The following is a 26543-nucleotide window of genomic DNA, read 5'->3' as shown; positions in this document are numbered from 1 at the left end:
ACAAAGTACCCCAAGATGGCGACTCCGATGGTGGGCGGGCCCTTGCGCAGCGAGGGCCGAAAATCCATATATACAACCACGGCGCTCAAGCGATGGTCATGCCAAAGTGCCGACGAACTACCTGGTGGGAGCTTGTTCAATCTAAGCCTTAGTTTTCCCTGGCCGGACTCCGCAAAACTAATTGTCATACTCACAGCCGTCGCGCAGATCAAAGCGATCCATGTCTACGATTTTGACAACACCCGTACGAGCCCGCAATTGTATTCCTCGTTCAATGGATGACCCCCAAGACTAACTAGATTCTTCTTCTCTGTTTTCAGTATTCTCGAGCCCCCTTCCTAACCCTCAGCTATGGAATGGCCCGACGATTGGCTTTCTTTCTACCTACGAATGTTTTGCCAATGGAGGTTGGTGGCATGACCCCAACATCCTTGCAGCGACCGGACAGGGGATGGAAATTGAGGAACGTAAAGCGTGGAAAGGATGGTGGAATGAGCAAATAGTATGGTTGCAAACATTATATCAATGCATTATGGAATGCCCTACTTATACTTCTCACTCAAAAAGGTACAATTGGTGGAACTCAGCATGCAGCAAAAGGATGCGCTTACTGTTCTTCTCACTGGGCGAGCAGAGGGTCCATTCGAAAACATCATCAAACGGATGATCAAGAGCAGAAAACTAGTTTTTGATCTAGTCTGCCTGAAACCTGAAGTCGGTCCCAATAGCCAGCGGTTCTCTTCGACCATGAACTTCAAGCAAACTTTTCTGGAAGATCTGGTTATCACCTACAAACATGCCGATGAGATCCGAGTTTACGAAGATCGCGTTAAGCAGTTAGTCCCATCCTTTGCTGTTTGACTGAGCCAAAATCTGACTCTCCTCTCTAGTGTTAAAGGCTTCCGCGAGTATTTTGAAAAACTCAACCGAGCTTTACAACCTGGGCCACCCTCTGCTCCACGCAAACCTATCAATGCCGAAGTTATTCAAGTTGCTGAGGAGGCTGCTTTCCTCCCTCCAGTCACCGAAGCTGCTGAGGTTCAGCGGATGATCAACTACCATAACAAGATTCTTACCTCAACGTCGGGTAACACTACCAAGTCACCTTACGGGCGACTAAGAATTAAGCGCACAATCTTCTTCACAGCATATCTTCTGTCCAACACAGATTCCTCTCGTATCATCACTTATGTTTTGAATCCATTGATACCACCGAATATGTCTGATTCGACTGAGATTAAATACTTAGCCAATGCAATCCTGATCACTTCTCGCCCACCATCAAAGTCTATCATTGATAGAGTAGGCGGAATGGGGAAAACAGTGCGCTGGCGAATCACCGATACAGGAGTTTTTGAAAACAAACTCTGGGCCGCTAAAGTGACACCGGTTCTGGACTCAGAAATCATTTACACCGAAAACCCAGAACCGCTCATGGTCCTTGCTATGCGCAAGAGCGCACGACCCACGGACGCTGGCCGGATCCGTAACTGGCAACCCGTCATAGAGGATAACGCCCTCGTCTTCGACGCAACTGTCGGACAAAAGATGGCGTTGATGATCGAAGAGGAACACACGGGCGACGGTGAGTGGGAGACGCTACCGAAAAGCAACAATAAGCGCAGGCTTGCCCAGCAGAATCTTCGGGAAGATGACGGCGCGCCGCTGCCGGCGTACTTACGGGAGGGAGATGGCAATAACAGGGCAACAAGTCCAAATAATTCTAACTATGCAAACGCGAGTATGGCTCCTTCCAGCATGCGGGACCGCGAGCCTGGATCGCGTAATTACCCGCCACACCCCCATCCCCATACACATTCGCAAACACATCCTCATGCACCACATGGACCTGGTGATGCTCATCGAGAATACTCACCTTATCACAGCCGGAACAATCCCCCCTATCCACGCCATCCTGGCGAGGGCGGCGGCGGCAGCGGTGCAGGCGGATGTAGATATTACGGAGACGAAGGTGGACCGCCTCCCCGTCGCGGCGGCGGTGCGGGTGCCAATTATAGGGGAAGTCGCGGACGTGGACGAGGAGGGCGGGGCCGGGGACGTAGCCGTGGAGGTGGCCGAGATGGTGCCTCTGGTTCCCATCAGTACCGTTCACTGGATGATCATGTCGCGGGCGGCTCTGGCAGTGGAGGTGGGTACGAGGGACCGGGGACCGGGGATGAGAGGGGTTACAGAGGGGGTAGGGGTCCTATTATGAATTATTGATATATTCGGTTATCAGTTGTTATTCTTAAATTTTAAGAGGTTTTTTTTGCGTTTCCTTTTTCTTTTTATTTCATTTCACTTTTTCATCTCCTTTATACATTCCTATGGACGATTCTTGCTGGGCTTTTCGTTTTATTTTCTTATCCGTTTGGCATTTCCGTGTTTAAATACTACAGCATCTTTTAATTTAGTTTAATTTTTATTCTTTTTCCCCTCTAAATTGAGGATGAGCTTGTATGGAATAATGAATCTCATTTTTCTCGGCTTCCTCTACCCTCTTCTCTATTTGTTTCATTATCCCGGATTTCCAATATGCCGATATCGCTTTTATAACAGTGAAAACATCACGTTTTGTTTGAAACCCTACCTTCTGGGTGTCAACGCGACATAATTTTAGGGTTAGGTATTAACCGATCTATTATTTACTTACTGTACTCTCTTGCAACCTACGATTATGCACATAAAAGAGAACGGAGATGGATGAGGATTCCAAAAGAAAAAAAAAAAAGAATTAAAATTAAATTAAGGACACGAAAAAGCAAACGCAAGCGCACACGCAAGACCGTTGATTCTTGCTCTGGGATGAAATAGGGTCATTGGCAATTAATTAATTACTTTGGGTTGTTTGGTTCGAATCTAACATTGGAAAGCAAGGAATAGGAACTGCAAAACAACCGGTATAGAGCGCAATCTGTGATGATATGGAAATACGAATCCCAAACACACACACACATGGGCCCTTGGAAACAGTATTTGCTGGACATCAGGAAAAAAGAGACAAAAAAAAAAAAAGATAGAAAAAAAGAAACATCGCTGTTGTACATATTTACACGGTATATAATGTGGATTAAATCTTTTTTGCAAGCAAGAGTTCCCAGCTCTTTCTTCCACCATTCAGGCAATTCAATTCGAGTCTGGCAAATAGATAGATAGGGACACTATCCTATCCCATCTCATCCCATTCCGTTCCGTAATCGCATCCATATATTTTCGTCATAGAACAGTTTCCCATCCATATTCATTGTCGTATCACATCGTGGTCGTCCCCTTATAAAAACAAAGTGGGAACGAACATAAAATAACAAAATCCACCAAAAGGGGTTCCACCAAAAGAAAAAAGTAAAAACAATAAAAAAACACAGGTGTAATCTAATAGAGACCCCAAAACCCAAGGCCAAAAGCCATGAAAAAGAAGAAATCAGTCGTCCGTCAAATTCACGAACAAACTGATACTCAAAATCATCATCAACAACCCAATCGTCACAGTAACAAGCAGCGCAAACCCAATCCACCCTAGTATCATGGCCGACGTCCCCACCCCGCTCTTCACAACCCCATTCCCCAGGTCCTGCGCGATCGCACTCGCAGCCACAGCCGCCGTGTGTTGCCACAGCACGGAAACGAGGATAAATACCACCGAGATGAAAATCAGCGCCAGGCACGCTTGCGAGACGGGTCTGGAGGGAAACCGCTTCACTTCGCGTAGTTCACCGTCTTCGCCAATCACTTCGTGCCAGGCTGGGAAGGTGGCGAGGAGGAGGAAGCAGAAGAAAGCGAGGATTATGGCGACGATTCTGGTGTATATAGTTAGCGCATTGCGGGCTCTTTGCGCCCGGGGAAAAATAAAGGTGCGAACTGATTTAATCGGAGAAGAGAGTCGAAGGCGTCTGGGAATCACTTACATCAAATACGGAAAAACAACTGCATCCTTGAATGTCGACGCAACCCACACCAGATTCAACGGATCTTCCTCCGGCTGTAATATATCCGCCAGCGCGGTGGCGTTTGAGTTACAAATGAACGCGCCGCCGGTAGGCTGGACGCAGATGCCAAAGTAACCCACGCGCACCTCGACCTGTGCACCGCCGACGATGTTGTTCATGGCGATGTTGATGGAAGGCGAGACGATGGCGGTGTCCAATACTGGGGCGTATTTTTCATAAAAGAGGGATATTAGGAAGATTGTGGGTATTTGTGGGGAGGAGGAGGAGCAGCCGGCTAGGAGGAGAGCTGGAGTTGTTGTCCATGTTAGCGCTGTTGTCAATTTGTTCCTCCCTTTTTTAGAGCACTTTGTAACTTCGGATTGAACTTACATAGTAATATTATAGCAAGACCAATGAATACCATGAGGATATGGTGGTAACCGATCAGGGGCAGAAATCCTGCAACACCAATAGTACAGTCCGTCAGCATGTCCTTCATATTTTTTTCTTCACCAATTCCTACATGACCATTAGAAAAGGGAAAGAGAGATCACTCACGTAGAAACTGCCCCGCAAATCTTAACTCTGGCATCTTGACAGTGGTCTTGTATTGAACTAGGCCTTAGATGCCGTTGGCAGTAGGGTAATTTATTATCAAGCCCAGCTTCAATCCTCAATGTTCCCAGGGCTCAACAACAGAAACAAGGAAAGTCCCAACCCCCCTTCAGCGGAATGGGTCTAATATTCGCCTCGGTTTCCCCCTTTCTTTTTTTCTTTCGTTACTTTTTTGCCTTCCCTTTGCCTATTCCCCCGTTTGGTGCGCTGTCCCCCAAACCCAAAAACCGAGCAATAGCAAGCTCCCGCTCTGTCTTATTCACCCCTAGAAGATGTGAATTCGATTCCCTTCGCCAGTATAAGAACAAGGCTACACGCAACAAGATGTCTTGTCGAGGTATCTTGATGCGGGAAGAACCGCTTGCCGCTGAAATATGCGTAAACCCCTTCCTTTTCAACCAGCTTTTCCCACACTTTTTGAAGAAATCCCGAAAAATGGCAGTCTACAGTTTGCGGAACGATTTTCGACGAAGGAGAGAGTGTGTCTTCCTTTATCTTCCTTGCGCAAAGGGTACAAGGGAATGTTTCTCGCGAAGAGGTCGGAGCGGATTGGATGAGTAAGGGGTAGCTATGTGTTTCCTGAAACCCTTTGGGAGCTGGAATATGTTTGTCAGAGACGGCAGACCGGTAAACAGCTGAACAGAGGGCAGAGAGAAGTCGTGGGGTCGGGAGATGGGATGGCTTAGGCAGGTATGTGTATATGGATCGCAGGAGTGTATGAGGGGAGATGGATGTTGACGGGTGGTATGTCAGAGAGGTACACGAATGAACGTATGTATGGAGAGAAGGGGGCAAGATGAGAGAATATCCTGCTATAACATTGAAACAAACGAGTGGACTTGTATTGGACGTATATCCTCAATTCAATTCCAGGGCGTCGTCGGTCGTAAGGTCGGGGTGTGGTAGACAGGAGGAAAGCAAAAGAAAAGAACAGAAAAAGAAAAAGGAAGGGAGGGACTTCCCACACCCGTTCGCCTAGGAAATCGAATCGAAGAAACAAAAGCAGCCAGCTAGCCAGACCACGCAATATTCATGGTGGCTGGATCAATGGGATGGATCTCTGCGTTGGAAAAGACGAGGTTGGAGATCTATGCGCCGTTGAGGTTTAATCTGTGGCTGGGCGGCTTTGTTTACGGCAGCTAGTTGCCGCGGCAACGCGCTGACTAAGGCACTTACCGCCCGGCAGAATCGCGTCGCCGGATGACGTCACTGCTCCTCGTCTTTTTCCAGTCCAAAACTCTGGCTGAAGATGCTTTGAGGGGATTGTTGCAGGGAAAAGATACGGCGCCTTCAATTCGCTTCTCCGGGAGCCAAAGTGCTGGCGGGCTCAGTGACAAGAGGTAGATATTTGTGAAAAAGAACAACAACTTCCATTGAATTATACAAACCGGCATGTGTGGTATTTATTCATACTCCGCTCCCCAAAGACCCCGGATAACACCGATCCCGACAGAACGCCCTTGGTCCGCACCATAAAACCGAAAGGGGTAGGAAATAATGCAAGAATAAAAGGAAATATCCAGAACAGACACTCAAAACACCGACCCTCCGCCCATGAACAGGAACCGCTGGAGATCAACAGCGGCTCCTTTGTTTTTCTCCTTCCCCACATCCACACCCAGGTCGACCTCCACCTCACTCTCCCCTTCACTATCCGGAATAATTAAATCTTCACTGCCGCGACATGGGTGCTTCATCACTTCCCCTGATAAACACTCCTCCCCCGAGCTTGCAGATTTCGAGTAACGGGATCCCGAGCGAGACGGAGTATCACCATCTCCGTTGCCATTACGTTTATTAACGATATCATCATCCCTATCATTCCCACTTTCGTCAAACGGCGATAGTTTCATTGTGCTCAAAGAACCCATAGACTTCGACCGATGGAGCGCAAATTGCCCCAACCTTTGTAACGGGGTCACCCGGGACGGTTGCAGCTGTTCTCGTGGTGTAACATGCGGACCGGAGCTCTTCTCAAGAACGCCGTTTCCTCCCCATCCATGATGTGGATCTTCGCGATAAACCTGTTCATTCTTCACATCGGTCCCATGACAAACCGCAGATTTATTCGATTCGACATAGGCGAACCTATCACGGAGGCCCAAGGAAGAATTCACAGATACATCATCGTCAAGAACTCCAGACTCAAGCATTCTGGTAGAAATTTGGGAATCGCTGCTTCCCATGGAAATCCCCGTCATCGCCGGCGTCAGTCCGGTCGTAGTAGCCGTGGGTTCTTCCACAGTCACACTTCTGCTTAACAGTGCATCAGTGATACTCGACCCTATATCCTCCATGGATCTTCCCTCGACTTCCATCTTTGACGGTGTAGTCGAAGCCCCGTCCTCACACACATTATTCATGCCATTCGCATCCGGTGACTCACCCTGACTCACCCCGTCAGGAAGCTGTGACATGATATCCTCAACCACCTCATCTGAGAACACCCCAAAGTCGGCCCTCTTAGCCTTCTTCGTACGTGCTTTATCAGGATTACTAGTCACAATCGAACCAGCTATTTTGGTCCCAGTTGTTGTACTCTTACCTGTACCCGCAAAGAAACGACTGCGCTCCCCAGACCCCAATACAGCGGCTGCAACCTCAGCTCCCGCTTCATCCGCGTCAGAACAAAGGCGTTGCCGTTTAACAGGCTGAAATTTCGACACTTTCGAAGCACTGGCAAGAAACTTCTCCCTATCGCTACTTAGAGGCGTTTCTGTGGTTTGGGGCAAGAAAGCGCGTGCGGAAGTGGACGGGGAGGAAGTCGACAGTGGAGCCTGACGGCCATTCCCTCTCGTTGGTGCCGAGCTAGCAACCCATGATCGTCGGGCATTCGCTTCAAGAAGCCGCTGCTGACTAGGTGATGGCGTGAGGTTATTCGGATCCAGCTCGCCCAACGGAACACGTTTTGGCGTGAAAAAAGTGTCTATCGGTTTGCTTGGTTTCAAATCTGACATGGCTGGGAGTGTTTGTCGTCTAGAGATAGCCAACCGCGATCTCTCCGGGTATGACGGTTTCAAGGTTATTGGTTCTTTGGTCATGGGGTCTAGGTCTCCGCATGCAACTCCAATTGCCATGTCCGGTTCGATATTCGTGCCGACAAACGGCATGCTATCCAACTTCGCACCGGCAGGAAGCGGCGAAAGAGTAACTAGGTTCCTATTTAGCGGACAAAAGACCAGCTGATATAAGAAGGTAAGTTCTGCTTTTTTGAAATCCTCCAGATACTGCGGGGGAACTCGGATGCCATTTCCCTCAAACTGAAGCATCTTCAAAATCTTCTCGATGGTCTTGTACTTCCTGACATTGCGATATGCCGTCTTGAGCCCCATTTTGGGCAAGTTCGCCAGATAATCACAACCAGAAAGAATGCACATGAGCCGAAAATCGGCATCTGTCCAACCAATAAGACTAATATCGCGACATGCTGTGAAATCAGCCCGATTAATCTCCACACATTCCCCATGCTTATCCAACTTAGACAACAACCGCTTCGCCCCGAACACCAGCATATCTGAATCCTCCGAGATAATCCCGTTGATGATACCCTGTTTCTCAAGGTACACCAGCTGCGCGTCCGCCTCATAAGGCGCAACGACATACTGGATCTTCAGCTTCTTCAATTCTTCAATCATCAGACGCGCCATGTACGGCGTCACGTCGACGGCCTTCTGCAGCTCCTGGTGAGCCTCCGCCACCCGGCCGGAGCGGTATAATTCCAGGCCAAGTTTCCTGCTCTCTTCGCGCCGCTGGGCTCTGGCTGACTCCGTTCCGGCCTTGCTCGGGAGGTTATCACCGTCAAAGACGAGGTAAGGAGTTACGCCAAAGTAGAGCAGCATGCGGACGCGGTTCATGGCGAAATCGACATATCTGGAAGGGTTTATGGCATCAATTTTGGACTCCAATCCATCGTAGAAGAGGGAAAATGGTTTATTTCACTTACTTCGTATTTTGCTTGTCGAGAGCTAGGTCGATGGCACAGGCGACAGTACCGCGATGCAGCCATCCATAGGCATCGACACCAAGTGTCTGGCCCTTAAATTTCCGCAGGCTACATGGCTTCTGGATTGATTTGAGCAGGCCGTGGAGCCCTATTTTATCCCATTGATGTAAGAAAAACAGGAAAAAAAAAAAAGAAAGAAAGAAAAGAAAAAGAACGAGAACGATACACAGCATTCCGCACAGTGATTGGAATTCAAAAAGTATATATATTTACCTGTAATCCCCATCCTAACTCGCACAAAATTCCCCCTCCCCGCCTCGAGATATCGAGGTAGGTACCCCCGGCGATCTAGGAATCGAGGGTTTGTTTACACCTGCAAGTAGAGCCAGCCATGCGAGATTCCCGTAACCACCAACAAAAGAGAAGAAATGGAAGAGGGAGGGAGGGAGGGAGGGAGAGAAGCATATAATCAGAACATGAGGGCAGAAGTCGAACGAAAAGGCGATTGTTGACTTGAAATAATCTCCATATTGCCTCGATCTGAACGCGCCGAAGACGACGCGATGGGGGAGGGGTCACGTGGGTGTAATTTACTGCCGGGTCTTACCGCGTTCGGTGCCTCCATCAATCCTGGAGGAAGGATCTTAGAGATGAGGTTTCGGGGTGAGGATCTTCTAGCTTTTATAATTCATGTGCTTGAGCATTGCAAGGGCAGAATGGCGGGATAGAAAAAGAAATTATCTGACTTGAAAAGGAGAATAAGAAGCATCCATATCAGGCAAAAATCCAGCAAAAATCTAGCAACAATACGATCTTATCGATTTCCCGCTTCTGAAAGGAACCTGAAAGAAAACGGAAATCAAGATGCCAAAAACCCTCCATAAAGTCCAGAAGCAAATCGCCAAGCAGCGCCGGAAGCTGGATTCACTCCATGAGAACAGCCGGGATTCGAAGCGGCTGCGGCGGGCGGGTGAGCGAGAGCATAAATTAGCTGTCGCCGCGTCCGTGACGATGAAGGGAAGACAATCTTTTGGTATGTTTTGAGAAATATGAATGGTACTAATACATGTATCTCGTTACTTAACACCGTTATAATAATCTAATTATCTGATTCGTACGAATACCAATGGGCATAGTGGACCGAGTGCTTTTTTTCAAAGAGAACATCCAGGATCCGCCCGCGGTGTTGTCGGATGGAGATATGGCCCAGTTGATTACGAGGTGCGCGTTCAGAATTCTTATTCCTCCAAATACTCTGGATATCCATTGCAGGTTTTAAAAAAAGATCTATGCTTAAATATATATATATATATATGTTTCGAACATAAGCTAACCAATCCATCAAAACTTACCGATATCTCACATAGATTCATCGCCCGCCACCAACCCGAATTAGATCAGTTACAACAAGAACGGCGGCCGGGCAGGCCACCAGTGAAGCGCGAGGAGGTCCTCAGGGACAAAATAGAGGCGGAGGGCAGAGAGTTTGAGAGCGGCTTCTGGCTGCCGGATATGGGCGATGAGGAGAACATCAAGAAACTGGCGAAGTGGAATGGGGAGTGGTCGTCGATGAGTACATTGGGATTTGTGAGGGTAGCCAAAGACGGCACGAGGCGGAAATCTATATTTCCACCGAAGGGGCTCTCGTGATGCTTATTAGTTTTTGTATTCATCAAATGCCATGGACTTCCATATTGTGGTCACTTTCCAAGTTCAATTATCATCAGCTGACAGATGCCGCTAAACCCGATCCAGCAGCTCCCGCAGCTCGAGCTCTGTTTTTCCGACTTTCCCTTTCCGGATAGTTAGTCCGGCCAATTGTTCAAGAAAAAAACCTTCGACAACAACATTCGATGTTCGATGCTCCAACATCCAAACTCCATACTCGCAATCTCCCTCAACTCCCCGGCATTCTAACGCTGTAATACCACCTAGCCTTCTATCCACAATGCTCTCTCTCCGCGCCTTCACCCGCTCGGTTCCGCACACCCTCTCCAGATCCATTGCCATCTCTGCCAGATCAACCATCTCAAAACCTAGCATCCTCCAGTCAGCATGGATCCGTGCTCCCCGATATGTTTACCCTGCCACTGCTGCTTTCTCCACGACCAGAGCGAGATTGGAACCTGCGGGACAGTGTAGGTGTTCCCTTGTTATTTCTAAGAATTGGTCCAGAAGAACATTGGTGGGCTGACTAACATTTGTCTGTAGCCGATCTCGAACTTGCCGCCAAGCTGAATGAGGAAATGAAGTATGAGCAGAATGACTCTAGTGTTGAGACCCTCCCGGAGTCAGTGCAGTATTATATTGATAACTGCCCTTTTGAGGTATGTACTAGACAAGGGAGAACTGGATGTGCCATAGGAGATTAAAACATGAACTCAATCTCACTAAAATTTCGGTCTCCAGATCCAACACAAGGAAGGTGAAGATGAAGTTGTCCTCACAAGAACATTCGGAGATGAGAAGTACGTGAAGGAACCCACAAATCCGCAAGTGCCCCTAGTTGCTAACGCCTTATCCAAAGAATCCGCGTCGCATTCTCCCTCTCTGACATCCAAGATCTGACCGAGAACGACTCCGCCCTCGCCGACGAGCACGATGACCTGGACGCCCCTACCAACGAACGACAGGGCAGAGGCAGCCAAGTCCCCGTCGCCCCCGAGGACAAAGTCTCCGACGCAGACCAAGAAGAGGAAGGCTTCGAAGATGAGGACCAGGTACCCAGCTACCCAGCACGCGTCAGCGTCACGATCGAGAAGAAGGGCAAAGGCGCCATGCAGATCGAAACCATCGCCCAGGACGGGTTCATCCAGATCCAGAACGTAGGATACTTCGCCAAGGCCGACCTGGCCAATGCGGCCAGTGCCGAGAAGGAGTGGACCCGCCAGAGTCTGTACAGCGGGCCCCCGTTCGGCAACCTCGATGAAGACCTGCAGACCCTGATGGAGCGGTATCTGGAGGAGAGAGGGGTTGATAGTGCGCTTGCGTTGTTCGTACCGGATTATATTGAGTTTAAGGAGCAGCAGGAGTATATTCGATGGCTGCGCAGTAAGTCCCTTCTCGTAATCTTCTCCAAGATGGATAATACCGTTTAATTAATTTTGCGGACGTATCGGGATTTTGTCTAACATGTTTCTCCTCCTTCCTGTTTTGCTACAGACCTCAAGACTTTCATCGAAGCTTAGATGGCGGGAATCCCTTCGCTATCCGAATCCCTTAGCTACACTTGTCTAAACCGAACTCCCAAACTCTCACCAACGACTCTTTCTCCCCGTAGAACTTCGGCAACTCCTGCTTTTTCTCCAAAAGAAAACTACACAACGACTCTTACTCCTCCTTCTAATCCCACCGACCTCTCCTATGTAACAAATAACAAACCCAATCCCCCATATTAAGCATTCCAAATCACATATAAAACCTCCACCCCTGTATTTTATACTTTACTTTGGTAGTAGTTCGTTGGGCAAACTACGAACCGATAAAAAAAAAAAAAAATTCACACCTTGTGTATTCCATGCATTTTACTTTAGTCTTCTCTTTTCTTCTTTCTTCTTCCTTCTTTTCTTCCTTCCTCTTTGTGTTGTTAATGCATTAATAAGTCATCAAATATCATAGCGAATAAATGACGCTGGTACAACGAGTGACCCTGATATTGTGCCTTGTTCTATCTATACCGGGTTCCTAAGGAAAGCGTCACGGCGGAGGTTATTAAACCAGAAAAAGCAAACGAACGAAGACTATGCTCTACAGCGCACCACAGGCTTTCACGAGATGGAGAAAAAAAAAAAAAAAAAAAAAAAAAAAAAAAAAAAACAAAACAAAGGCTGAGCAGGCCGATCATTTTCTGTTTCTAATTGTCTCCACACAGGCAAAATACCTTCGTGGACAAGAGGGGGCGGGGGCTCCCTTTCTGGGCTCTTGGGACACGGGTTTTGACACCATGGGGAACTTTTCCAAATTATATCAAGAAATTTAGTATATATATATATATGTGTGTGTGTGTGTGTGTGTGTGTGTGTGTGTGTGTGTGTGTGTGTGTGTGTGTGTGTCGTAGCTAACGTATGCTCCGCCCCGCTGGGAAAATAATTTTTCAAGCCGGAAGACACTTGCATGATAATCTCATTCCATTCAAATGAATCCATTGACTCGCTTGCTTGATAGCTAGTTCTAAATAAATGTCATCCCCGCCCGAAAGATGGTGAAAAGGGGACGTGAAAACACCCGAAAGTCATAGATACATGCATCATGTATACATACCCATGCAGCGTTCAAAAACACGACAAAAAAAACGAGAGAGAAACGAGAGAGAGAGAGAGAGAGAGAGAGAGAGATAAAAAGGGAATAGAAAAGGAAAGGGTGAAGAGTAGCCTCGCATCAAGTTAAAAATTCGGATGGGAGAACCATCCCTTTCACTTCAAAACTCCATAACGCTCGCACCACTGGCCTCCCAACCCTCGGCGTCCCTGCCCCTCTTCCCCGTTCCGGCCCCCGCTCTCTCTGCCTTAAGCAGCCCCGCCACGAACGAGCGGAAATAATCAATATACGGCTTCAGGCTAGTCTTCTCGTAGTCCTGCACCCGTCTCCCTTTGCCATCGACGTCGGCTGCGCTGGACAGGCCGGCACCACCAGCACCAACACCAGCACCAGGATCAAAATCAACATCCCCCGCCGTCTGTTCATCTTTCACAACGTCATTCGCACCATTGCTTCCATTCTCCCTCGAACCGCCTTCCCCGCCATCCCACGCGTTGATCTCCGCAATCAGCTCTCCGACCGTCGGCACACTAAGGGGGTCGAACAGCTCCACGCGGCGGATGTCGATTGGGACACACACGCGGCCCGTGCCCGGGTGCACGACAAAGGGGCTCTTGAGCAGATGGATGAGTTTCTTGCTTACTTCCGCGTCCAGGCGCGGGTAGGTATACTCCAGCGCGATGTCCTGCTTCGCTTCCAGGAGCGCCTTAGTATCCAGCGACTGCTGCCCGGCTGCCGCGGCGCCGCGTGACTTGGCAGACTTGGCCACAGCGTCGATGTCGTTCCATTTACTGGTGCTCGAGCGCTCGGGTGCGGAGTCCCATTTGCGCCGCAGCGCGTCCGCGAGCGGTTTATCCGGGAGCAGGGCGAGGAGCTGTTCGGCTTGTGCCGGGTTGCTGAAAGTGTCCTGCGCTACGAGGATGGTGGAGGCGAAGTGCGGCTTGAGGATCTCGAGGCTCCGCGCAACGTGCGGGTGCAGGGGACGTTTGAGGTTGACTTTCTTGCCGCTCTGGCTGCCGCCGCGGATGACCTCGAGGTAGCCTGCGATAGCCTTGCGGCGGTCGTCGGGCAAACTGCGGGCGCGCGGGTCGCAGACCCAAGCGTGCGCGCCGCGCCGACCCGAGTAGACCCAGAGAATGTGCTCGAAGCCGAAATCGTCACGGAGAGCCGTGTCGATGACCTTGATGGCCATGGTGACGAAGGCCCAGCATTTCTGGCAAATGTTTGCCTTGTTGCAGCAGGTGCGGATGTCGTCGTAGTCTGTCAGGTCGATGTCGAAGACGAGTTCCTTGGAGACTGGCTTGAAGAGGCTGGCTTTGCGGAGGGTTTTGCGGTCGCGTGGATTGGTGCTGTAGACGGGTCCAATTTCGAAGCGAGAGGGGTTCAAGTGGAGGATTTCTTTACGGAGGCTGTAATTTTGGTCTGTTTAGTGTTGCTCCTGTCTCTTTTTTTTTTTTTTTTTTTTTTTTTTTTTTCACCTCTTTCCTGTCGTGCGCAGCGTTCCAGTTGTTGGGTGATGTACATACAGCTCTGCATTTGGGAATGATTGGTAACGTAGATAGGCATCGTTTTGAAGAGTGAATGCGAATTCCCGGTTGCCAAAATCCGGCGAGGGTTTCACATCGTGATTGAGCCACTGGAAGAGATATTTGAACGGAAACAGGCGTAAGTAGAAGGCGTACATCGTCTCGGAGTCTATTTGCACCGGAGCGGGCCCGGGCGGTCTAAGTGAGGGAGTTAGATCAGCATTGTCTGCATATTTGGGCGGGTGAGAAAGCAGTACTTGAGTGGTGGCTCTGGGGCGCTCTCGAGCTTTGAAGTCACAGCTGCGCTGGACGTAGGAAATTCATCATCGTCATCGTCATCGCCGAACAGGTCTTCTAGCTTGACAGGCTCTGAAGTATCCGGTTGTGCAGTGGTAGTTCTGGCGGGGTCATCGGCGGGGTCATCTTCGGGCCCATCTTCAGGCCTGACATGGCCAGTGTCTTGCTCCGAAGCACATGGCAGAACCTCTTTGCATTCTTGGCCAGCATTCGGCATGATGAGAAGCGCAGAAAGGTATAGACTATAACTGCTTTGTGGACACGGTGCTAGCTCTCTCCATCTAATGTCGAATATCTAATAAGACGTGACGTGGATGTAATTAAACCCGATTGGGAAAACAGTGTCGCGCCTATTTTGCCGCGCGACTGAAGCGCTGTTATTGACCAGCTAGCGCCGGGAATGTGCCCCAATAAATGAGCCTCATTTCGCATCTCAACTTCTCAAGTACGAAGCGTGAACGAGATCTGCTCCTCGCATCTACGCAGGGACAACAACGAGACAACAGCCTGCAGAAGCCATACGGTGGATGGCGATTGCGAGGTTCCTGGAGAGGAGCACTTACCTCTATGAGTCACATAATGTGGCCCTGGCTCTACTTACGCAGGGTGTGTCCACTTCCCCGGGGCCCACGTTGTCGTCATGGAGTTTCTCCTCTGGACCAGGCCTGTTTGGGGTGTTCATTGTTCTTTGCGTGCGGCTATCTTCGGGCTTGGTCGTGACCGTGCTCAATTTGTGGGCGGCTCGGTAAGCAGCTAGGTTGATGGATAAGCGGGGCTAGAGAAGCCTACTGTGGGACGTCTCAGTGGTTGTATTAGCATCCATGGATGGGCGGCAGCTGAGGCATCTATGTGCGGTGCGCTAGTCTGTGATGGCAGCCTAGGGCCAAACACCTACAGGGTGGGCCTTAACCGAACTGGGCTAGAAATGATGCTCAAAGCCGAATGTCGACGAAGCTGCAGGGAAAAATCTGTGCTCCGTCATCCAACAGTCCTTCGCAGTTGACCTGGTCTGCGTCAATTAATTCTTCTGTTGCAAGGGCTGTCCGCTGGTCGAATTCCCATCTGCTCTTCGATTTCGTTGGAAAGAGAAAAGAAAAGAAAAGAAAAGCACAAAAAAACCCTTGCCAGTTGCCACTCCGGCAGTACTGAGCAAGCTGCAGGCATTGGAACCTCTGGAATTCTTCTGGAGACTAGTATGCGGTTGGAAATTTATCGTTGAATGGACGCAACGGATCTCGTCACTCTGTATAAGAGCAACCTGCAGAACTGCGTACGATATCCCCTCTAGATGTACTGTACATGGGCATTATACAATATACATGATTCAGCTGGTAAGAGTCGACTGGAGCCCGCGCCCTCTCTATCATGAAGTCATGAACAGAACGCTGTATCCCCACTCAAAAACCGACCTACATATCTTTGATTTCAGAATACTTTCTGCCCTTCTCCCCATTGCTCGCCAGCGCCTGGCCGAAGAAGCATAGAGTGGCGGGGTTCGTCCTGATATCATTGCATAGCTTCCCAGCGTCGTCGCATGGTGTGATCGAAGCAATTTTGTAATAGCCTTTCCAGAATACCCAGGAAGACGGTTAAACGGATGCGAGTGCCAATCGATCTTGATGACTTCACCAAAAGCTTCCCCTACGTTGCTGTGACATGGAACCAGAGGGAAGGGCCCTCTTGGGGACCCCAAGCCTGCCATGGATGATGATTTATGATTGAGCCATTCCTGCAGTGGAGAAAACGGCTGCCCACGAGTCCTCGCAGTAATAAGTAATAACGCACCATTGATTCTTCGGGAATGCGTCAAAGCTTATATACAGACAAACTGGTGTCGGTCAAGAGCCGCAAGGCGGTTTGAGCTCTAGAAACTACAAAGAAGCCCAAACTAAATTGAAGGTGAAGTTAAAGGTAAATTTGATTTTATTTTTTGCCCTCTCTTTTCTATTCTTTTCCTTTTTGTGAATTTGATATGGACTCACTCCTAGCAAGCCCTCACAGTAGGTAGCTCTTTGAACATTCGCGGGAAGGTTTTAGCGTTGATGTAATTATAGCAACTACTAAGTTACTGAAATATTTTATACAATTGATCCCTGACGATTCTTCTCTAGTTCAACAAGATGCGATCCGCTAACCGAAAAGGCCTAGATAGAGTCGGCTTACTCGTACATAATACAGCGGTAATTCCACGTCACGATGGCTCTTTAAAAGAGTACCCCAATATCCCTATCCCTAGTTATTGCGCTCTCCTCAAGTGAGTCAGTGCCATGGTCAATGCCAAATCGCAACCCATATTCTCCCCCCTCCGCAGACCCTTTGTCGAAATGAGCGGAATCTCGGTGCAACCGCTGCCGCAAAAGGAACCTCACAGTCCCGGCCATGCCATTGCCAACGAGCCATGCGGAACAAAACCCGAAAGCGCTGAGACGACCACTTGTGTCGACCCTGAAAATGAATCGGTGGAAAATGTCGCTCCCAATGATGGCATGAAGAAGAAGCCCAGCGCTGGGATAATCGTCGCGGCGTCAAGCATGGTTTTCATGAACTCGGTCTTGAACGGCATGCTGACCGTGGGCTTGCCATCGATTGCGCGGGATACCAGACTGCCCGACAATCTCATACTATGGTGAGGGCAATTTTATTTTTGTCGTTTCTCTTTTCTGTTCCTTCTTTTCACCGTCCGTCATGTCCCACGGCTTTCCTTTCTCTCCGTGCTCGAATATATATCAATGTTGCGTTCTTTTTCAAATAACTAAAACCAACCTCAACAGGCCAGCATCCGTTTTCGGCCTGACCTGCGGTTGCACGCTTCTGCTATCCGGATCCATTGGTGACCTTATCGGCAGTCGCAGAGTCTACCTCACCGGCGGCCTGCTGCTCTCCGCCTTCACTCTAGGCTGCGGACTGGCGAGAACCGGTATCCAGCTGATCATGTTCCGCGCGATATCCGGCATTGCCATCTCGATGTGTCTGCCCACCGCCGTGAGCATCATTACGTCCTCGTTCCCCAAGGGCAAGCGGCGGAACGTCGCTTTTGCCTGCCTGGGCGCCGCTCAGCCGGTGGGCTTTTCGATCGGCCTGACTCTCGGCGGTGTCCTGGTTGACACCCTGGGCTGGCGATATGGGTTTTACATCGTCTCCGGCGCCATCGCCCCGTTCCTCCTCCTGGCTTTCTGGGGGATTCCCAAGGACCCCCGCAAGACAGCACCCATCACGCGGCAGCGCCTGGCCTCCGAAATCGACTGGGTAGGAAATGTCTGCATCAGCGCCTCGCTCGGAATGTTCTCCTACAGCTTCGCGTAAGTTCAGCCCCCCGCCCCCCCAAAAAAAGATGTCCTGAATAAATTAGTTATATATTAGCCACATAACACACACACAGCGCATGACTTACGCATTTTAACGTATACCTTCCAGGGTAATGTCCGGCGACATCAAATCCCTTATCCGCCCGGGAAACCTAGTTGTCCTCATTCTCGCCGTCCTCTTCCTCGCCGCCTTCATATACTGGGTAACCCGCCAGGAATCCCTCAACCGCATCGCCCTGATCCCGCCTTCCCTTTTCCGCTCCACCCCTGACAGCCCTAACCGCGCCCGTAACTTCTCCGCAATCTGCATCTCCGTCTTCTTCACCTGGGCCATCTTCAACGCCAACCAGTACTTCACAACCCTCTACTTCCAGAAGATCCAGCACCTCTCCACGCTCGAAACATCCGCCCGTTTCGTGCCCATGATCGTCTCCGGCGCCATCGCGAACATCATGACGGGCCTCATCGTGGGCCGCGTCCGCGCTGATATCCTCTGCGTCGGCACCGCGGCCATCTCAGCCATCGCGCCGCTGCTGCTGGCCGTGGCGGACCCGTCCTGGTCGTACTGGGCAGTGGCATTCGTTGCCACAACCGCTATTCCGATCTCGGCAGACACGCTCTTCACGATATCCAATCTTGTCATCACGTCTATTTTCCCGCCCAAAACACATGGGTTGGCTGGCGGGGTATTCAATACCATTTCGCAGATTGGGATGTCGGTGGGGCTGGCGGTGACTGCGGTGATTTCTAGTTCCGTGGCGGAACATGAGAGGCGGCAGGTGGTAGGTGGTGGTGATAACGATGGCCTGGGTAAGAATGACCAATATGCCCTGCTGAAAGCGTACAAGGCTACGTACTGGGCGCTGTTTGGGGGGAGTGTTGTCGTTGTCGTGCTGAGTTGGTGGGGGCTGCAGCGCATTGGTAAGGTTGGCCTTAAGGATCGAGTGAGGCCGGCGGATTGTTGAACGAAATCTTTATCTCGAGGATCAATCAACCTTCCTTTCCCAAACGGCGGGGGTTGCTAGGGAATGTAGAGTTAGAAAATATGTATATATAATATATGAATATGTGATAGATAAAAGCGAAGGTGATAGTTTTAATTTAGAATTATTTTGGATTAATTGATTCATCGCTAAGGCTTTCTAAGCTTGCCTCCATTCAACATGAAGAAGGACTGGATATGACAAACGTAATGCTTTACCATACCGGGACACCGCGCCTCGAGGGTTCTTCCTATTCGTTTCAATGCGCCGCCACCGGTGTGCTGCTAACTTTGGGTTTCTCCTTCAATAAACCTTGGGGTTCTTCCGCGACCTGATTATTTCGCGCCTGCTCCTCTCTGATTTTCTGGAGGAGCGCTGGATACTATGGTTAAAACAGAACAAGCGGGGTCAGTATGTATGTATCGTCAATATACGTAAACCAAAATTAGAAATATATACATACCCAACGCTCCCCAACATCCGGATGGCTCTTGATCCGATTCATCAGCGTTGCCTCCCCCAGATGCCCCCACCTCCCCTTCGAAAACGTAAACTCAATGTCATCCTGCCGGATGCCGTTGCGCCTGATAACTTCCTCGCGAAGAGCTTTGACGTGCGCCGGTACGTCCATGCTCTCGAATGTAGCATCGTAACTTACACCCTGGAAGAAGGGAACGCTGTAGCGGGCACCACTGCCCCGAGCGGGGCTTAGGACGCGGTGGGTCGTGCTGTATATATGTACATGCTACTTAGCCGATGCCCCCAAGTCCCAGGGCGTCCAAGGGAAAATATATATAAGAAAGGCTTCAAAATTCAATACAAAACCAACCTCTGACAGACTCCCTGCGTCATCGCCTCCAGCCCCTGCCCAATCGCCACGACAAACGTCCCATCGATGGGTGGACAATCCACCCAGTCCCCCCGATGATTCTGGACCTGCAGCCCCCGATGGTGGCTCGCCTGCAATAAATAGCTCGTGAGCATACTGTCCTTATGCGGGCCTACGCCCTGGCCCTCCCCTTCATCCCCCTCCACACCCAGCTCTTGAAGGTCTGGATACTTCACAATCTTCAACTTGTGTTGCTGGCCCTTATCGAAGAAACGCTCGAAGGCCTTCGACGGCAGCCCGATTGCTTCGGCCACGAGCGATATGAACTCCATGCTGATGGCGCCCATCTGGGTCATATACTGTTCGTAGACGGGGCGGAAGCGGGGGAGATAGCTGCTATCTGGCCATTGGTTGGGAGCTAGGAGATTGTGGTATAGAGGGTCGGATGGGGCGGGGAGGGGGTGTGTGGTTGACAGGTCTATCTGTTCGCGCCAGTCGGTCTTGAAGCGTGTTATTTCATTGCCGAGCCGCGAGTAGCCTGTTGTAAAGGGAAAAGAAAAGAAAAGAAAAGAAAAGGCACTGGGATCAGCTATTTTCCATGCTTCAATTCTCTTTTATATATATATATATATATATATGTAAGTGCATTACAAGCTCAGGCGGGCAACGTTGTCATACCCAGAAAACTAGGCGCATTCTTCATCTCGACCTCCAACTTCTTCTCATCTGGCAATTCGAAAAACCTCCTCCCCTCCTCAATAACCTCCCGGATCAGCTTGTCGTCAACACCGGTGTTCTTGATATAGAGGAATCCGACTTCCAGAAGCGCATGGCGCAGGGAGTCGAGGAAAGCCGGCTTTGTCGCGGGGTCGCGCGCTTCCGACAGGTCGAGGATGGGAATGGAACTGAAGGACATGGCTACACATGTATGTATGTGCTGATATATAGGTTGAAATAAACGAACATAGATCCGACGGCGGGGTATGTAAGTTGTATATATATGTGTGGGCGCGAGGAGATCGAACCCTTATGCGGTGGTGTCATGGTTGGCGGGAATTGCGGGCGTCTTGCGTGAGGGGAACAAGCAACTAAACACTATGGCCGGCAACTTGGAAACTAAGTTTTCAACTAGTTCTACTGTCAATGCTGAGAAGCTGAGAGACTCCGGATATGCAACAGTCGCGGACGCTGGTGGAGAAACCGATATTGCCCATCTACGTGAAGCATAACTCCAAGTTAACTCAGGCGAGAACCACAGATGAAGAGACATGTTCAAGTACCCTCATGCCCCATGACGGCCGCCATACGAGATATGCTCACCAGAAACTTATATTCCACTTACATACGCAAAGTCCCATTCGGAAAGAAAAAGAAAGAAAGAAAGAAAGGAAAAGAGCCCACGTTCTCAATTCAGTACATGCAGGTGTTCTTTGATACGCTAGATCTATACCGTAACAGCATTCGCATTTGCCCTACTAAAATGCTCAACAACACCCTCAAAAAAGGTATCAACGCCCGGCAAAACAAACGACGGTCCGACATCAAAGATATCAGTCAAGCTTCTACCCTCCTTTGCTTGTGCCGCTTCCTGACCACGGCGGATTTGCCCTGTTGTTGGTAGGGACACTGTCGCATCCGCTCCAGCAGGCGATACGCGTTCGAGATGCCCATATGCGCCGAAAATGTTCTCCAGACCCGTTTGTATCAGGGACGAGGAAGCGTCAGCCGCAATCTGGGGTACGAGTTGTTTCCAATCACCCGAGCCAATCCGCTGGATCTGAGCGGCCGCATCGATCAGGACATACTCGCCAGTTCGGAGATCAGAGAGGAGAGCACGACAGGCATGGTCTAGGGTCGATTGGAAAACAGGTCTCAGGGATTTAACGTCAAAAATGGCCAACTGATGGCGGGCCTTCCCTCGCTTTTGCTGCTGCGGGTGCTCTTTGTGCGACTTGCGGCTACCTTTCCGCTTAATGCGGGTGAATGAGATGGCAAATGTTTGGCTTTTACGGTTCACGGCAAGTATCTTTGGTCGGTTTCCCTTTGGGTCAGCTGCGTTGTCATCCATCAACATTGTCAGCTTGACATTGTCGGCCACTGTATCCCACACTACCAGCTGGTCAGAGAGGACGACCAGGTGCCGATCCAAAAAGCCCACCCCGCGCGATATGCCTAGGTAAAGGTTGTCCCGTGCATGGCAGATCTCCCCGTTCTTGGGATTTATGAGATAAACCAGTCGCGCTCCGCTCTGGTCAGTCCAACAGACAGCAAGAACGGAACCATCGTCTGAAAATGCGAGGCTGCCCACTTTGGAAATTACTGCGGATTCTGATTCCTCTGAGAATCTTTCGAGCGAGATGCTGTGAACGGCTCTCCAGGTTTGCAGGGTTTGATTCTGTTTGTCTTTGATCGTCTGGCCGCTGCGATAGCGAGCATTAGGAGACCAGATTCGAACAACGGCATCTTCCCCAACAGTGACAAATGCGGAGCCTGCGGGATTAGCCACTAGATCCAACACCTGCGCAGGCCCGAACGAAGGATCGAAATGAGGCGCATCAATTCGTGTACTTAGTTCCCACTCTCGTGCACTTTCATTCCAGCGCCAAAATTTCAAGAATATTTCTCTCCTTTCCTTTTGAAGGGTAATACTCGGTGGGTACAACACGCTCACGTCTTGGGAATACTGCAACCACTCATCAACCGTCGACAGCCACTCTCCATCTGAAGTTATACCAAGGAACTTGACATCGGGTGTTGTTAACTCCGTTCCTTGCGGCCCGGTCTTGACGATAGTGGCATTTGTTCTCGCAAGTGCTTGACGAGATACTTGCTGGTTGGTGAGTACATTGAAGGTCTGAAGCGACGATGCGCTGGGGGAACTATCAGCTGATCGGGCGGGAGAGGAGGGAACCGCTGCAAGGAGATGTTCGGATTGTATGGGGTGTAGAACAGCAGGCAAGGAAACTGGGTTGGGTTCGACGTATTTCGAGCTCGATGACTTATCCTTTTTGCGCCCTTGTGATGGCTTTCTCCTGGCGACGTCATCCACTTCTGATGGTAATTGTACGCCGCTCACGCTAGCAATAGGGCGCAGCTCTGATGTAGACAGAACCATGGCAGAATTATCCGCAAGCCGGATTGCATAAAATTTCCCTGTACGAGATACGACAATGGAGCAGATGTGGGACGAAAGATGGGGTAAGAACTGTTTCCTTCCAGTATCAAGCTGATATTGTACGATGACAGTCTCCGAACCACCCGAGATAATATAGTTCCCTGCATGCACAAAGATTAGCTTCAGTGCCTAGTGTCTCTCTTGAAATGTATTTTGTTTATTTACCATCTCGAGACCACTTCACTGACTTGACCGCGTTCCGATGCCAATGTAGACGGTTTGTCACTAAACTTGTTCCGGCCTCGGATTTGTTCTCAGTTCGTAGCAAAGAATTGAGGATATCATGGTAGATCAAGATTGCACCCTCCACATCTCCGACGACAAGGTCCACTACTCCCGACGTCGGAGAGGACACCTGGTCCGATAGCGAACGTTCGCGGATATCACAGCAAGTAACAGCAACAGACAAAGTGACCTCCAGCCAGGTATACTTGATCGAATCCCACGCTTTCAATCGCAGTCCAGCCCTATACCCCACAAACAGCTGATCATCAGCAATTATTATAATAACCCTTCCATCGGAGGAGACTTTGAGTTCATTGGCAGTTGTGGACATCTCTCGAATAACTCTGGTATTCCAAAAATCCGATCCCCTCTTGGAGTGCATGGTCATCTGCACTTCCCCTGAGCCTGCGGAATTCATTGAGACCACAACATCCTCATCGGGGCAATCCTTGCCACTCGAGCTAGTACAGATGTCAATAGCAAATATTTCGCCAGAAACATTCCATGTCTCAATATGCTCCCCCGATATCCAGTCCCATTTCATAATGGCTCCAGAAATAGTCGACATATAAAGATGCTCCGGATTGACAGGGGACAGTTTGCAGGCAGTAATACTCCGCATTTCAGGTCGTATCTCTAGCGTCCGTACCACACTGGAGGTCGCTACAGAAAAGACCCGAGCGAAAGTGTTCGAGAAAAGGATAAAATGCCTATGTTTATGTTAATACCGAGGTGCCGTACCGTGAACGAAAGGAGCAAAGCTACTCAGCACTCACTTCTCATCTGGTGTGATAATGGCGTCAATATCAGCAAATCTGCCGCCCACAGTGCGTAACACGGACCATTGTGCTGATTTCGACGGGTTATTGGAAGATTGAAATTCTCCAGACGATTTTCCCTTGTGGCGCCTTGATACAGCAGTTGTGGATTTAGTTTGAGAGAAATCACCCGCGACGCTCAGGGCGTTATCCGCTGGCTGAGAACCTTTTTCTTTCCGACCATGATTCTCCTTGCTCCTAGACTCTGTCACTGGTGTCCTTTGGTCCACGTTGCTTTCTTGTTCTAGGGAGCTGGCAGGAGTGTTCTCTTGATTCGTAGGCTTCAGCGACTCAGTTTTCTCGTTGCCGACGACAGAAATATCACGACCGATCTTGCGCCGCTTTGTCCGATTCTGCTCAGAGTTGATTTTCTGGTCATCTTTTGTGTCGTCAACGACCAATTGCCGTTTATCCACTTTCCGTGCCGGGGAAATTTTTGAGATCATTCTTCTGAGGCTTGGATATGGGGGGCCGACAGGTCGACTCAAATGGTGCTTGTCAGGTCCCAAGCCGATATCATGAAACGAGAGGCCGCAAGACAAATATACGAGCTATATCTGCGGGTCCCTATCTATTCCATGGAGTTCTAAATAATGGTGGTTGTGCGTAGGACACCCATTCCCCTACCCCGTTTTTATTTCCTCGTACAAGGAAAAAATAAAATATGCATTTAGAAACTTTGGGGCTAAAAAGGATTCCGCCGGCAGAATTCGACACCGCCAACCCACTTATGTAAGCAATCGAGAAAATCTTCGGGGTTTCGAGAAATCCATGTCGCAACTCAACTACAGCTATCCGAACTCTTTGCTCGAAACTTTGTCTCTATCGCTGGAATTTGCGGACTGCTGTGCACATTAGGCTCCGTCTCCTTATACAGGAATCGGATTCACTCCTCTACGCAGACTCCTACGTCTCCGATCTCCAGTCTCCTTGCATCAGCAACTTGCGGCCGAATCTCCTTCCTCCCGCCAAACGGTTCAAAATGATAATTCCCGTCCGCTGTTTTTCATGTGGAAAGGTGTGTGTGTGTGCCTTGACTACGAATAGCGGTTTGCTTTTTATTCAAAGCCACATCTCACATTGGACATAGGTTGTTGGTGACCTCTGGGAACGATATCTAAAATTACTTGATGAGGGCGTACCTGACGGGTGAGTAGCTTAGCATTGAACCTGCATATATCTGGGTAAAAGGAGCTCTGTCTGATAAGGGGTAAATGGCACGCAAACAGGGATGCGATGGATCAGCTTGGCTGTAAACGATACTGCTGCCGACGAATGCTCATGACCCATGTTGACCTTATTGAAAAGCTGCTACGGTAAACACACACAGCCTATCACGTCTTCTCTTTTCCTTTTTGCATGCATGTTTTGTTTCTACTGCTAACCATTTGACGAATGATATTTCTAGGTATAACCCTGCGGAGAGAGACCGAGCGAAAACCCAGCTGTAGCTGCTACTTCAGCTCGTTACCATTGAAGAACCTGTTCCTCGACCAAGTTAATGAGTTTATGTATATTCAAAACTCAGCAAACTCACAGTTCCTGAGATATACATATCCACGACGTATTTTACCCTCTTCGGACCTCCATATTAACGTCGTGATGATGGCCGCCTTTCCTGTCCCTGCCTCGCTTCGACGAAACGCCATATCCAATCCGTCTATATCTCCTTCCTCGGGTAGTTAGCAAAACTCGATATCCTTTTCATTTTTTGTAAAACTTTATTAAATCATGATTTAACGAACGGCCTCACAAATGTTATACATATTTCTTATTTCTTCTTAAGGGAGGGGGCTTATAGAATACTAGGGAGGAATCAATCCTTCCCGCACATGGCTACCACGCTTTTGCTTTTCTTTTTCTCTTTCTCTATTTCGATTCATGCATGGGTCGCTTCTGGCGTGAGCCCGCTAAAGGAGCGCTAATGCATCCAGTATGAGGATTTGTTCATCGATAATGCTGAGAAAGAGCGGGGATAGGCACGGCGCAATTGAAGTGTTTCACTATTAAATGAAGACTGAAAATGAAAGAAAGAGAAGACAATTATTTCCCTTTTTTCATTAGTCATTCATTATTTGGATGAAATGTGCAGTAGTTACGGAACACTGCTGCCATTGTTTATCAAATAAACATCAGACCGATGGATGAGCTGTTGTTTCCTCGCGGCGGAGATATCGAACTACTACTCCTAACCCCCACTCATGATCATTTCCTCATATCCAACAAATGGTGGGGAACTCTGCAATATTGGATTTAGCTCCTCACAGGTTTTGGGGGCCAAATATTAAGCGACTATGGTGCACGTTGTTTGCAGTGCAGCCATTGCCGAACCAGAGGATCATTATGGCTGGATCAAATCAACGAGGTCATCCGCATCAAATCACGGATTATTGCCAGGTAGAAAAACAACGAATGAATTCACAGTAATATTTTAAGCAAAAATGGTTCTTCCCCCTCAATCGCGCGTCTCTGTGTCTCGCCGTTCAGCGGCGCCTTCATTTTATTCCGAGACGAAGCGCATTGACGGGTGTTCTCCTCTACTGTGCGTATGAATTCATACCAAGGAGACAGCTGAACAACGCGTGGGAGGCCCAACTCAAGAGCTCAGAGAGGAAACAATCCCCGCCCAGGGCAGAGTGTACCC

At 49.4% G+C, this 26543-nt stretch overlaps 10 protein-coding genes across 10 annotated transcripts; 4 read left to right on the top strand and 6 right to left on the bottom strand.

Annotated features, from left to right (window-relative positions):
• Positions 1–15: 15 nt before the first annotated feature.
• Positions 16–2215, top strand: HCAG_03557 (conserved hypothetical protein; the record flags this gene model as incomplete). Its single annotated transcript, XM_001541409.1, has 6 exons — positions 16–124; positions 197–244; positions 321–502; positions 568–836; positions 891–1585; positions 1758–2215. The coding sequence occupies 6 exons, from the start codon at positions 16–18 to the stop codon at positions 2213–2215; spliced, it is 1761 nt and encodes a 586-aa protein (XP_001541459.1).
• Positions 2216–3421: 1206 nt separating this feature from the next.
• Positions 3422–4425, bottom strand: HCAG_03556 (conserved hypothetical protein; the record flags this gene model as incomplete). Its single annotated transcript, XM_001541408.1, has 3 exons — positions 3422–3797; positions 3906–4233; positions 4317–4425. The coding sequence occupies 3 exons, from the start codon at positions 4423–4425 to the stop codon at positions 3422–3424; spliced, it is 813 nt and encodes a 270-aa protein (XP_001541458.1).
• A 1648-nt stretch (positions 4426–6073) lies between these two features.
• On the bottom strand, positions 6074–8770 carry HCAG_03555 (conserved hypothetical protein; the record flags this gene model as incomplete). Its single annotated transcript, XM_001541407.1, has 3 exons — positions 6074–8411; positions 8485–8632; positions 8758–8770. The coding sequence occupies 3 exons, from the start codon at positions 8768–8770 to the stop codon at positions 6074–6076; spliced, it is 2499 nt and encodes an 832-aa protein (XP_001541457.1).
• A 578-nt stretch (positions 8771–9348) lies between these two features.
• HCAG_03554 (predicted protein) lies at positions 9349–10134 on the top strand (the record flags this gene model as incomplete). Its single annotated transcript, XM_001541406.1, has 3 exons — positions 9349–9517; positions 9621–9705; positions 9852–10134. The coding sequence occupies 3 exons, from the start codon at positions 9349–9351 to the stop codon at positions 10132–10134; spliced, it is 537 nt and encodes a 178-aa protein (XP_001541456.1).
• A 298-nt stretch (positions 10135–10432) lies between these two features.
• HCAG_03553 (hypothetical protein) lies at positions 10433–11672 on the top strand (the record flags this gene model as incomplete). The annotated part of the gene is made up of 5 exons (XM_001541405.1): positions 10433–10622; positions 10696–10811; positions 10894–10952; positions 11012–11535; positions 11647–11672. The coding sequence occupies 5 exons, from the start codon at positions 10433–10435 to the stop codon at positions 11670–11672; spliced, it is 915 nt and encodes a 304-aa protein (XP_001541455.1).
• A 1229-nt stretch (positions 11673–12901) lies between these two features.
• Positions 12902–14781, bottom strand: HCAG_03552 (DNA primase small subunit; the record flags this gene model as incomplete). The annotated part of the gene is made up of 3 exons (XM_001541404.1): positions 12902–14150; positions 14268–14465; positions 14525–14781. The coding sequence occupies 3 exons, from the start codon at positions 14779–14781 to the stop codon at positions 12902–12904; spliced, it is 1704 nt and encodes a 567-aa protein (XP_001541454.1).
• Positions 14782–16831: 2050 nt separating this feature from the next.
• HCAG_03551 (predicted protein) lies at positions 16832–18834 on the top strand (the record flags this gene model as incomplete). The annotated part of the gene is made up of 3 exons (XM_001541403.1): positions 16832–17190; positions 17336–17863; positions 17979–18834. 3 exons carry the CDS (start codon positions 16832–16834, stop codon positions 18832–18834), a joined length of 1743 nt encoding a protein of 580 aa, XP_001541453.1.
• A 277-nt stretch (positions 18835–19111) lies between these two features.
• HCAG_03550 (conserved hypothetical protein) lies at positions 19112–20597 on the bottom strand (the record flags this gene model as incomplete). Its single annotated transcript, XM_001541402.1, has 5 exons — positions 19112–19234; positions 19316–19580; positions 19682–19812; positions 19858–20270; positions 20360–20597. 5 exons carry the CDS (start codon positions 20595–20597, stop codon positions 19112–19114), a joined length of 1170 nt encoding a protein of 389 aa, XP_001541452.1.
• A 528-nt stretch (positions 20598–21125) lies between these two features.
• HCAG_03549 (predicted protein) lies at positions 21126–24345 on the bottom strand (the record flags this gene model as incomplete). Its single annotated transcript, XM_001541401.1, has 3 exons — positions 21126–22957; positions 23022–23791; positions 23858–24345. 3 exons carry the CDS (start codon positions 24343–24345, stop codon positions 21126–21128), a joined length of 3090 nt encoding a protein of 1029 aa, XP_001541451.1.
• Positions 24346–24721: 376 nt separating this feature from the next.
• On the bottom strand, positions 24722–26014 carry HCAG_03548 (predicted protein; the record flags this gene model as incomplete). Its single annotated transcript, XM_001541400.1, has 4 exons — positions 24722–24793; positions 24979–25016; positions 25437–25559; positions 25999–26014. 4 exons carry the CDS (start codon positions 26012–26014, stop codon positions 24722–24724), a joined length of 249 nt encoding a protein of 82 aa, XP_001541450.1.
• Between the last annotated feature and the right edge of the window lie 529 nt (positions 26015–26543).

This window comes from Histoplasma capsulatum, genomic scaffold (genome assembly GCF_000149585.1).
Source record: "Histoplasma capsulatum NAm1 scaffold_3 genomic scaffold, whole genome shotgun sequence".
Classification (NCBI taxonomy): domain Eukaryota; kingdom Fungi; phylum Ascomycota; class Eurotiomycetes; order Onygenales; family Ajellomycetaceae; genus Histoplasma; species Histoplasma mississippiense.
Note: the sequence above shows the minus strand (reverse complement) of the source record. Positions and strands in the feature narration are given on the sequence as shown.